This window comes from Eptesicus fuscus, chromosome 17 (assembly GCF_027574615.1).
Source record: "Eptesicus fuscus isolate TK198812 chromosome 17, DD_ASM_mEF_20220401, whole genome shotgun sequence".
Lineage (NCBI taxonomy): Eukaryota > Metazoa > Chordata > Mammalia > Chiroptera > Vespertilionidae > Eptesicus > Eptesicus fuscus.
Genome location: NC_072489.1, coordinates 19,041,196 through 19,053,240, shown reverse-complemented (window position 1 = coordinate 19,053,240; position 12,045 = coordinate 19,041,196). Strand labels below are relative to the sequence as shown.

The following is a 12,045-nucleotide window of genomic DNA, read 5'->3' as shown; positions in this document are numbered from 1 at the left end:
TTAGGAGAATAAAGGCAAACTTGTTTGCAAACTATCCAGACTCATGGGACTCATTAGTCTGGTCTCATCCAAATCCACCTTCCCCATTCTCCCCCCAGGAGAGGTTTGAGCACGAGGACCCTGACACCCCCCTTGCTGACCACTGCCCCGGGGGTGGACAGCAGTGCTGGGACCACTGGGACTGCCCATCTTAGGAGCCAGACCCATTTGAAACTGGCAAGGGCTTTCAGACCATCCCACCCCTCATTGTCTCTTTATGGCTGGGGACACGAAGGCCCAGAGCGTGGAAGGAAGTTGCCCAAGGCCCTACAGCCTTTGGCCAGTGGGTGGAGGCCCCTGTGCTGGCCAGGCTAACTCGGGGCAGGGTCGAGTGAGGTTTCAAGGGAGAGTTGCAGAGCGAGAAGGCTGGAGATCCCAGGGTTTCACCCTCCTCTGAACACTTTGGAGGCAGGTCAGCTTTCAAAGGATACTGTTCTCCCCCCACCCCGGCGGACTGCAGCTGTGCACATCTGTATCGTCTCCTGGCTGCCTTCAGAGGCGCTGGCTGGGGCCTGTCATTGCCTGTGGAGCTGGTGAGAGAGGAGGGTGGCTGGCGCTGGAGTTGGCAGGAGGCGAGGGGGAGGAGGGATGGGAGCAGGGCCTGCCTTGGCCTGGCAGCCGTAGCCAGCTGTTGCTGCTGTTTGTCATGCCTTCCTTGGGGACAGCCACCCGTGTTCCTGGAGGAGGCTGTTCCCACCCGTGGCTCCTTGGCCCAGACTGCTGAGAGGGGTCTGGGAAAGTTTGGTGAACTGCAGGCAAAGTGGGGAGAAATGGAGAGAGGTTTCCGGCTCTGCTGTCGGCCTGCTGGGGGTCCACTGTGGAGCTCCTCACTCTCTCTGAGCCGCCTGTGTTTCTGTTTAGAAACAGAGACTCATTCCCTCCATGTTTGATGAGAGAGAGAGAGAGAGAGAGAGAGAGAGAGAAATTGGACTGGGTGTGGAGAGTTATGATGGGCTCCTATAAACACCAGGTGTGTGTGTTAACAAAGCTGTCAGGCAGCTGCTGGGAGTTTTCAAGTGTGACAGGCTGGGCAGGGACCCCTTTCCAAGCTGCAGAGGGAGAGAACCAGGTGGTGGTTTGGGAAGGTTCTGGGAGGGACAGCATGTCGAGGTGGCTCTGGGGAGGGGAGCGTGCGTACATCCCCGGGGAGGCTTGGGGAGCACCGCCTCGGGACTAGGAACTTTGACGCAGGGTCTGGGAGAGAGGGCCCAGTGAGTGCAGCCTCAGGCTGAGCTGCTGAGCCCCTCTTCCGTCTGCTTCCTGGGGTGCTGTGCTGGTGTTGAGGGCTGTGGCTGTGGCTGGGGCGGGCTGGGGAGTGTGGGTGGCTGGAGCAGATTGTCCCCACTGACTCGGAGCAGCTCATGCCCAGCTGAAGGCAGAGGGGAGGTGTCGTGTTCTAAGAACTGTCTTGTCCCTGTGCTTCTGCAGGGTGGACCCACGTCAGGGTGCAGGTAGGGTTGGGGTGGGCAGGGCAGGTGGGTCCCTTCTTCTCCTGATCCTGGGCCATTAATGCCACGAGGGCCAGCAGCTGCTGGGCTCTCAGAAAGTTCTGCCTCCCATGTCTGGACCCTGGAATAAATCCTCCCCACTCCCTCTGGCAGTACTTAACAGGGCTCCCAGCCGATTCCCAGCCATTCTCTTATTTGTTAAATAAGCTTTATTACCCAGTTTAGAGGAGAACAATCAGAAAATGCAGAAAAGCAAAAAGGAGAAAGTAAAAAATCACCTGTAATCTCATCACTTGGTGATAACTCACACCGGTATCTTGGTCTGTGTCCTTCCAGACTTGCCTCCTGATACACTTCCATGGTTTAAATTAGGATCGCAGCTTGAACTTGCAACCTGCTCCTTCCATTCCTGCCTGTGAGACGTCTTTCCATATCAGGCAATATGAAATGGCCATTTAACATTCAACCTTGGAGATGTCCCATGATTTATTCAACAAATGCCCTGTTGTTGGCCGGAGGTTGTTTCCAGTGTTTTGTTATATAAGCAACACCGCCCTTGTAGCATGCACCCACCTTGTGTCGCATGCCTCCTAGGGCTTCCCTGGGAGAGAGCTCTCCACGCAGATGCCTCATGTGGGTCAGAAGCTCTGTCTGTTGATGTTGAGGTTGGGGTTGATGGTGTTGAGGTTGAGGTTGGTGATACTGAGGTTGAGGTTGGTGATGTTGGTGATGTTGAGGTTGGGGTTGATGGTGTTGAGGTTGAGGTTGGTGATACTGAGGTTGAGGTTGGTGATGTTGGTGATGTTGAGGTTAGGGTCGATGATGTTGAGGTTGAGGTTGGTGATACTGAGGTTGAGGTTGGTGATGTTGGTGATGTTGAGGTTGGGGTTGATGGTGTTGAGGTTGAGGCTGGTGATACTGAGGTTGAGGTTGGTGATACTGAGGTTGAGGTTGGTGATGTTGGTGATGTTGAGGTTGGGGTTGATGGTGTTGAGGTTGAGGTTGGTGATACTGAGGTTGAGGTTGGTGATGTTGAGGTTAGGGTCGATGATGTGGATGATGGGGTGGATGATGTTGATGTGGATGATGTTGACGTCGAGTTCAGGGGTGTGGTGCCTTCATTGGACCCTTGATCTACTGACACCTCACCTCGTCTGGACTTCCCTGGTCTTGTTTTGTGACATTCGTGACTAGAATGCCTTTCTGAACCCTGTGCCCATCCAGATCCTTTACATCCAAGCCTGACGTCCCTCAGCATGTGCCCCTGCTTCTCGCTCAGGCCTCCTACTTGCCCTACTCTGGAAGGCCTGGCCTCCATGTGGCCTGGTCCCGCCACCTAGACCCCTCAGTCCCCACCTGGTGTGGAAGATGAACCCCTTCCTCTCTTATTTTCGCCAGAGGAGTGTACAGTCTAATGGGTCAGGGGCTTCGTCTTTATATCTCTCTATGCCCACAACCCCCAAAGCCCCAGCAGTGGGCTGGGCACATGGTGGACACTCAGTGGCATGTGGTAGGCAGCACACCTGCCCTCCATCTCCAGCTACAGGGTGGGCTGGCCCTCTCTGGGCCTCGGAGTGTGATCTGTACTTAGGGTGGAGGTGAGGGTGGGCTAGGTCTCTTCCTGCCCTGGCTCTCCCCACTCCTCCTTGACCACACACCCTCTCCCCCCACAGGTCTTGGGTCTGAGATTGCCGGCTGACTATGGGTACAACGGCCAGCACAGCCCAGCAGACGGTCTCAGCCAGCGCCCCCTTCGAGGGCCTCCAGGGCAGCAGCGCGATGGACGGGCGGCCCTCGCTCAGCGCCCACTCCTTCCAGACCACGGGCTTGCACAACAGCAAGGCCAAGTCCATCATCCCCAACAAGGTGGCCCCCGTCGTGATCACGTGAGTGGCAGGGGAATGCGAGCATGTCCCCGGAAGACATGGCTCTGGAAGCTGCCTGGAGGGGTGGTGGCATATCGTACCTAATATCTAGATGAACACACTGAGGCCCAGAGAGGCTAGGCAGTTTATCGGGAGTCACACAGCAAGCAGGTGGCAGAGTCTCTGTCGTGGGTCTCTAGCTGATGTGACTTACAGTGCCCACAGGGCTAGGGAATGTGGAGAGGGAGGACTGGCTGGGGGACACCCTTGAAAATAATTTTTGGCTGAACGTTTTCAAAAGAAGTTTATATCCTTAGATGCATAAAACTTAGATTCCTTCCCCCTTACCCCCCCTCTCCCCCCCCCGCCACAACCAGTAATTGTGGTTGGAAACTGCGGTTAACACCAGGCCATTAAAGGGCCTTGGGCTGGAAAAGCTGGAAGCTGTTGGTCCTCTGTCCTCATTGGGTCCTTCAGGGACTTTCCTGGAAGAGGCTGAGGGCTTGTTCTGTTGCCATATTTTGAGAGAGACTTGGGTGTCCGGGGGAAGAGGGTCAGGAAGGGGCCCTGAAACCCTACCGGCCCCACGGGCACAATGAAGGCGCGGGTGCTGGGAGCCCCGAGACCAGGGAGGCCGAAGGGGCATCGGGCCCCTCTCCTGGGGAGTCAGAAAGCCTTGTCTTGCATTGAATCTGCCCACGGTGCTCCCCGGCCTCTGGGCCCCTCCAGGACGCAGGAAGTAGGACAGGATGATCTAGGAATGAAATATTTTCCACACGGAGCAGTTTGTCAGGGACCGAGCAGATGGGCCTTCCGTGTAAGGAAACCTGAGGGTGGGAATGATGCATTTGGCCTGCTGGCTTGGGGCCTGACAGAAGAATTGTAATCATAATAAATTACTGTGTCCGTGATGAGGGGAGGAAAGGAGATGCTATATAAGAGGGACTTGATCTATAGCCTCACCACTGGGGATGACAAAACGAGGTCTGGGCCCTGAGGGCAGTGCTGGAGACTTGTCCAGTCTTGCTCCGTGACCTTGGGCCTCTGTTTCCTTATCAGGATATGTGGGGATGACATAATATTTAACCCCGGGGGTGGCTCAGAACAGTCACCTGCCTGCTATAAAAATCTGCGTGTGCCTCCTGACGCAGCCATGAGCCCAGTGCTCCTCAGATTGACAGTGTTTGAGGGGGAAGCGACCTTAGAGGTCATCCAACACAGGGGTCAGCAAACTGTATCTTTCGGGCTAAATCTAACCCAGCACCTGTTGTTGTCAGTAAAGTTTTATTGAAGCACTGCTCGTTCATTTACAAATTATCTGTGGATGCTTGACACGTCAGCTGCAGAGGTGAGTAGCTGTAACAGAGACTTTGTATGGCCCACAAAGTCTACAATATTTACTATCTGGTCCTTGACATAAAAGCTTTGCTGACTCCTGATCTAATAACACCCTTTAGCTCAGATGTGAAAACGGACTTAGATACACAAACTGAGTGTCGAGGAGGTAGAGAGATTTGCCCCCTACGGGGCCTGCGGTGAGATGGAGGCAGAGCGAGCAGCAGGAACCACGTCTCTTGCGTCCTCTTCTGGTGCTCCCTCCCACGCATCCCACCACCCTGCCTTTCCTGGAGGCATTTCTTTTGTAAAGAGGATCGGACACCAGATCACCAGCTTTGGGAGGCTGTGTCTTCTTCATTGTTGGAATCAGCACACCAGCCTTTTGCGTCTTGGGCTTTGTTTGAAATGGCCCTGTGTGGAGGTAGAACCACCACTAGTAATAATACTTTTATTAATAAGCGCTGACTGTGCCCAAGGCACTGGGCTAAGCACTTACATTGTTTAATGCATTGATTTCTCGCAGCAGCCCCAGGAGGTGGAATCACTGGAAATGTAGCTACAGAGAGTGGGTGACTCCAAGTCACCGAGTTACAAAGCAGTGGAGGTGGATTCATGGCCCAAGCCTGTGTCCTGAACCACCTCACGGTGCTGTGGGATCACCAGTGTGGAGGTTGTTCCCAGAGACAAGTTGAGGGAGGGGACCATCCAGGACCAAAGTAACTCCGAAGTAGAAGGCCTACTCGACAGAAGTTTCCCTCACTCAGGAGATGCCCCAGGTTGCATGATCAGCCAGGCTCCTCTTCTCTTGTTGCCCTGCCATCATCAATATCTGCTTCCTGCTACCACTTCTGGATGCTAGCCAGGGAGGAAGAAAGATATGTAGAAGGCTCACACCTTCCCTTAAGGGGAATGACCCAGAAGTTGCACAAATCACTTCTCACATCCCATTGGACAGAACATAATCACATGACCATACTAGCTGCAAGGGAGGCTGGGAAATGTAGTCTTCACATGGATGGCCCAGTTCCCATTCCAGGGTTGTAATTGCTCACAAAAGGGAGAGTGTATATTGTGGTACAATGGGCTGTCTCTGCCACAAATGGGTAACCACTTCAGTGGGAGTGGGGTGGGCCTGCTGTGGGGTCAGGTGAGATGGAGTGGACTCTGGCTGCGGAGGTTGCCTGACTTGGTCTCCATCTGTAACCCTGGCAGGTACAACTGCAAGGAGGAGTTCCAGATCCATGATGAGTTGCTCAAGGCCCATTACACGCTGGGCAGGCTCTCGGATGCTACCCCTGAGCACTACCTGGTGCAGGTGAGGTCAGGTCCTACCCTCTCCTCCCTCTTCCAGCTTCTCTCTGCCTCTCCTGTCCTTCTTTAGGTTCTCTCCTTAATCTCTTCTGCCTCCCCACTGTCCCCTTCTCTGTTTCTTTGCCTCATTCCACCTTCCAGGGTCCCAATCCCACTTCCTCTGACCATTTGTTTTCTGGGGCCCATTCGTCCCGCCCTGTGGAGCCCCTGCTCTTCTCTCTCCATCCATCCCCTGCCTGGCCCCAGCATGCCCACACCCCCTCCGTTGGAGCACCAGGGAGACTGTAGATGAGGACAAAAGGTCCCTAGGCCCAGGACTGCTTCCCCTAGGGTGGGCATCTCCCTCCCCTTCTCTTTCGAAGTTTCCGAACTTCTCTGGCTTAGCTGTTGGTTTTTGTGTGTGTTGTTTTTGCCTTAAATATCCCCTAGAAAGTAAAGTCACAAGGACAGATGACTTCATCTACCTTGTTCACTGCTGTAGCCCCAGCCTCAGAACAGTGTAGGTCCTCAGTCAAGGGTCAACGAATGAAGGACAGAATGAGAAATCATGACAACGGTTGGCTGAAAGAGTAGCTGAGGATTGCTGGCATCTGGAAGAACTGGTCCTACCTATCAGTCAGCAGTGCAGGTGTGGGGCAAGGGGGTAGATGTGGTGACCTCAGGGTTCCTTTTTGCCCAGGAATGAGCCCTTCTAGTTCCCCCTGTTCTCCCTTGATGTCCAGTACCCTTTCCCTCTTTCCTCTATAGTCATGGCATTCATTCACTCCAGCTGGGGAGGGGAGAGACCTGCCCTTCCTCAGAACTGCAGGCCCGAGGAAAGGGCCAGGACAGCCTTCCTCTAGTGGATTCCTGTGGCCCCGCTGTGACTCCCTACTCTGGCCTCTTCTCCAGACCCTTCCTCCGCCTCCCAGGGAGCTGTGGTCCACCCTAGAGCCAGCTCTAGTTTCCTGCTCCTGCAGTGCCTCTTCATGCTCTCCTTCTCCAAGGCCGGCTCCGATGCCAACATCTGCATGAAACCTTTTCAGATTCCCACTCAAGAGGAGCTGTGTTTTCTTTCCTCTTACTCCGTGACCCCCTTCCCGGGATCACAGATGGTCACGTATTTCGTCTGTTTTTTTCTGTGAGCCTGCAGACAACTTGAGGACCGTGTCCCCTCCCCATCCCCCCGATTCCCCACCCCCTGGGGCCTGGGACAGAGCCCTGCCGGTAGAAGATGCCCCCGAGTCATCTCAGTGTCCCCCTCTGGCTCTTCCACTGCCAGGGACGCTACTTCCTGGTGCGGGATGTTGCTGAGAAGATGGACCTGCTGGGCACCCTGCGGAGCTGTGGGGCCCCCAACTTCCGGCAAGTGCGGGGCGGGCTCACCGTGTTTGGCATGGGACAGCCCAGCCTCTCGGGTTTCAGGCAGGTCCTCCAGAAACTCCAGAAGGACGGACACAAGGTAAGCATGGTCCATTTTCAGGCAGGGGCTAGCCCCCCAAATCTGGGGAACGGGGCTCCCGGGAGAGGCAACGTCAGAGGCTTTGGAGGGTCCTGGCCACATGATGGGGAGGGCGCTGGCGACCTGGACCAGGCCCTACCAGGCCTTGAGCACCATGACGGTCTTTGTGGTCAGCATGGGTGGAAATTCTGAGCAAATGTGTATTGCATTGTCCTGTGAGGACATTGCAGCCTCGAGGTCAGAAGCCCCTATACACCCCACTCTGAGAGCCTCGGAGGAAGTGAGGAGGGTGACAGGGTGACAGGAGGGGCCAGGTCATAACGAGAGAGTCACAGGATGATGATCACAGCTAACACATAGCCTCATGTCAACCCAAAAGGGCAGGGACGTTATCCTCCCATTTTGTAGAGGGGGAAACTGAGATCCAGAGAGGATAAGTGACCCAGCTCGTAAGTGGTGTCTCAGGACCCAAACCCAGACATATCTGGAATTCTAAGAGCCTACTTTTTTTTATTTTTTGTTAATCCTCACCCAAGGATCCCATTGATTTTTTAGAGAGAGTGGAAGAAGGGAGGGAGGGAGAGAGAGAAACATGCCATGAGAGAGACACATCAATTGGTTGCTTCTGAACTCGCCCAACCAGGGCCAGGAATTGAACCTGTAACCCAGGTATGTGCCCTTGACCAGGAATCAAACCCGCAACCCTTTGGTGTGTGGGCTGATGCTCTAACCATTGAACCACCGACCAGGGCTCTAAGTGCCTGCTTTTAATGACTCTTCTCGCCTGCCTGCTGTCGAGGCGGGGAGGCGGGGTTTTGTCTCCAGAACAGAGGCTGAGGGTCCACCGTGATTTCAGGTTCTTCGACATGGGGTGTCTGATTTGACTTGGGGTGTAGATGGAGAGTTTTTGAGTGGGATGGGTGTTAGTTGTGGTCAGATCCCACCTTCTCAGCTTGACCGCCAGTTCCTCAGGGTGGGGTCTCCCCACTATCTCCCTCCCGTCTGTACAATGCACAGTGAATGAATGGTTGCATTGGGGGTGAGGGCATTCATTTCTTCAACTGATGTTATCAAGCACTTGATTGATCCAGGGCTCTGTGCTAGGAGTTGCAGAGGCCAGGATGTGAGTCTACCTGTGAGGAACCTGTAACCCACTAAAGGAGAAAAGATGTGCTCGTTGACGATGTTACTACAAAGGGGAATTAACATTAGGACGTTCAGAGGGAGGACTACTGGCCCTGAGAGGAGGGAGGGTCGGGAGCAGGTGGCATTTGGTCTGAGCTTTGCTTCCTGGGTGGGATTCAGGTGTCAGGGACACAGCGGGGCGCAGAGCCCTTGAAGAGGGGAACGGCCTGCTCAGAGGCCTGGCGGGGGGCAGTGGATCGGGCGTCCCTGCCCGACTGGGGTGACTTCCGTCCCCGGGCTCCCGGCAGGAGTGCATCGTCTTCTGCGTGCGGGAGGAGCCCGTGCTGTTCCTGCGAGCGGAGGGGGACTTTGTGCCCTACACACCTCGAGACAAGAAGAGCCTCCACGAGAACCTCCAGGGCTTGGGGTCTGGGGTCCAGGCGGAGAGCTTGGAGCTGGCCATCCGGAAAGAGGTGAGAGCCACTGGTGTGGGCGGGGCCCCTCCCTGGTAGGCCTTGGGCAGCGGAGATGAGACCCCAGACCACAGCTCAGCGCTGCTCTCACGGGCTCATACTTGCCCATCTTCCTGCCCTGCTTGGGCCAGTGGCTGGCTCCAGGGCCGGCTCGCGGGCAGCCAGAGGAAGGACCTCCTATTCCCGGCGCTGTTCGCCCCTGCCCCTTTCCCTCACTCCTTCTCTCCCCACACGCAGCATCCCTTTTAGAAAAAGGTCTGGTGGGGCGAAAGCACTCGGCTAGGAGCCTGAGACTGTGTTCAGCCCCCTGAGCTCTGAGCCCTGGGGTGGGGTCACGTCTCTCCTGTTGGTTTCTGAGGTTCCGCTGTCCACCCTCTACAAGGTTTGTCAAGGCCTCAGAGGCTGTTGACAGGGGTATGGGGGTCACAGTTCCCCCCAAGACTTCCACAGGCAGAAGCCTAGTCCGGAGTGGCCGCTGGTGGTCTCCCATCTCCCTTTCAGGCCTCCTCTCTAGCCCCAGCTGACCAAGTCTGGCCCTGTCCTTCAGTCTGGTGGCTTAGCTAACTCCTGCTGCCCGCTGGGCAGAGCCCTTCCCCTGACCCCAGGGCCTGGGTAGCTGCCCGTGGGACACGCAGGTCATAGAGGGCACCCTGGCATGGAGCTCCCTCTGGGTGGCCTGAACATCCGTCATGGCCCCGTGGCCCCCACTCCTCCATGCAGATTCACGACTTCGCCCAGCTGAGCGAGAACACGTACCACGTGTACCACAACGTCGAGGACCTGCGGGGGGAGCCCCACGCTGTGGCCATCCGGGGTGAGGATGATGTGCACGTGACCGAGGGGGTGTACAAGCGGCCCTTATTCCTGCAGCCCACCTACAGGTACCGAGGGCCAGCCCTGCACAGGGCCCTGGGGCTGGGCACGCTGATCTGGGTCTGCTCTCCAGCTGTGGCCTCAGCCTCACCAGCTGCAGGTGGGGCTGAATGGAATGCAGGGGTGGGGGATGCCCAGGGTGTGTGGCCTGCCTGATGGGCTACTCCCCCCTCACCTGGCAGGTACCACCGCCTGCCCCTGCCAGAGCAAGGGGCTCCCCTGGAAACCCAGTTTGATGCCTTTGTCAGTGTCATCCGGGTAAGTGGGGTGGAGGGGTGTTGGGGGCACAGAGTTGGGGAGCAAGGAAGGGCCCAGAGAGTGGGTCTGTGCAGAGGCCCTGTCTCCATGGAGATGCTCAGGGGAGGCGTGGCCTCTGAGTTGTGGGTGGTGTCCAGTATGATGGGTATGTGTGCATGTGTGTGGGGGTTGTGTGCATCTGTGTGCCTGTGTGGGTGTGTATTTGTACATGCTCGGATGGCACGGCCCAGCACTGGCTGTCTGGAGGGCTGGCTTTGGCTGTGACGAGGCTGCTAACTTGCTGTGTGACCTTGGACAAATCTGCTAACCTCTCTAGACCTCAAGTTCCTCACTTCTTTACTGGAGCTAAACATTCTCACCCTCTAGACTCTTCTGATACTTCCTGAGTCCTGGTGGTGATTCTCTCCCAACCCCTTCGGGGTCCCCTTACTTAACCCGCATCTCACAGGGGTGTTAGGTGTGGCCCTGCCCCGGAGTGGGTCTCAGTTCCAGAGCCAGTGCCCTGGTCCCCCCTGGGTCTGGGAAGGAGGCAGAGCCTGTGCTCCCGGGGCGGGTGGAGCAGATCGGGCCTTGGGGTTTGGCAAAAGGGGCCGAGCTTCCTGTCTGCCCGCCACTTGCTGCAGACTGGGGTGGGGGTGGGCCAGTGTCAGGACCCCTTGTCCCTTCTAGCTCCTCAGCCGAGGGGTGTCTGGGTCGTGCTGTGACATGACATCCACGGTCCTTCCCCAGGAGACCCCCAGCCTGCTGCTGCTCCGAGACGCCCACGGGCCTCCCCCTGCCCTCCTCTTCAGCTGCCAGACAGGTGTGGGCAGGACCAACCTGGGCATGGTCCTGGGGACCCTCGTCCTGTTCCACCAGAGTGGGACTGCCTCCAGGCCTGAGTGAGTGGTGTGGGCAGGGCCCCAGGGACGTGTCGGGGGCTCAGAGCCAGAGCTGGAAACGGGTAGCTGGGGCTCGTGTCCCGGTTTGCCGCAGACTTGCAGGTGACCTGGAGAAAGTCACGACTTTTCTGGGCCTCAGTTTCCCCAGTGGGGAAAATGCCCTTTTCTTCCCCCCCCCCCCCCAACTTGAAAGGAGGACTTCAAGCCTGGAGCCTGGTGCCTCTCAGCGGCCATGCAAATGGGAGGGTCCCAGCAGGGCCATCCTGTGGCCCTGAGGATGCTCCCGCCCCTTCCTGTCAGGGCTGCCCCTGCGAAGACCAAGCTTCTGCCCATGGAGCAGCTCCAGGTGATCCAGAGCTTCCTCCACGCGGTGCCCCAGGGCAGGAAGATGGTGGAGGAGGTGAGCAAGGGGCCGGGCAGGGGCAGTGCAGGGAGCATTCACACCCTCACGGGTGGGGTCCCTTCCCCCCCGGGGACCCCCTGCTCTCATTCCTGGCTAATCATCCTCTTTACCTCCTTCTCTTCGGTCTGCCACCCTCTTCCCTTGGCCCTGCGCCCTCCCTGCTGCTGCCCCTGGCCCCTGCCCTGGTCCCTGGCACCAGGTGGACAGAGCCATCACGGCCTGTGCTGAGCTGCACGACCTGAAGGAAGCAGTCCTAAAACACCAGAGGAAGCTGGACCGTGTCCGGCCCGAGAGCCCGGCCCAGGTGAGGCGTGGAGAAGGGAGAGCTGCCGCCTTCCGGGAACCCGCAGCCTCACTTGTTAGGCCCGTGGGCCGGCTTCGTTCACACGGACGGACGTGTCCCGGCTGCTGCATCTCCCAGGAGAAGAGCGGTTTGCAGAGGAAGGGGTTGGGGGCGGGGTGTGCAGGAAGGACGGAAGGAAGAGGGAAGTTTACTTTCCCTGACCAGGTCCCCTCGCTGCAGGATAAACAGGATGGAGGAAGGGGCTGCCGGCGGGGTGCTGCAGCCTCTGGATCCAGATACTTCCCAG

At 57.1% G+C, this 12,045-nt stretch overlaps 1 protein-coding gene across 1 annotated transcript in view; it reads left to right on the top strand.

The window, feature by feature from the left end:
* PALD1 (phosphatase domain containing paladin 1) overlaps window positions 1-12,045 on the top strand; it is a 65,531-nt gene that overhangs the window by 33,869 nt on the left and 19,617 nt on the right. Inside the window, exons 2-10 of the mRNA XM_028151393.2 lie at window positions 3,161-3,373; window positions 5,903-6,005; window positions 7,263-7,442; window positions 8,876-9,040; window positions 9,761-9,921; window positions 10,096-10,171; window positions 10,901-11,052; window positions 11,353-11,452; window positions 11,655-11,759. Of these exons, the coding sequence (XP_028007194.2) occupies window positions 3,189-3,373; window positions 5,903-6,005; window positions 7,263-7,442; window positions 8,876-9,040; window positions 9,761-9,921; window positions 10,096-10,171; window positions 10,901-11,052; window positions 11,353-11,452; window positions 11,655-11,759 (1,227 nt within the window). The 5' untranslated portion in view covers window positions 3,161-3,188. The remainder of the gene's footprint in view (window positions 1-3,160; window positions 3,374-5,902; window positions 6,006-7,262; window positions 7,443-8,875; window positions 9,041-9,760; window positions 9,922-10,095; window positions 10,172-10,900; window positions 11,053-11,352; window positions 11,453-11,654; window positions 11,760-12,045) is intronic.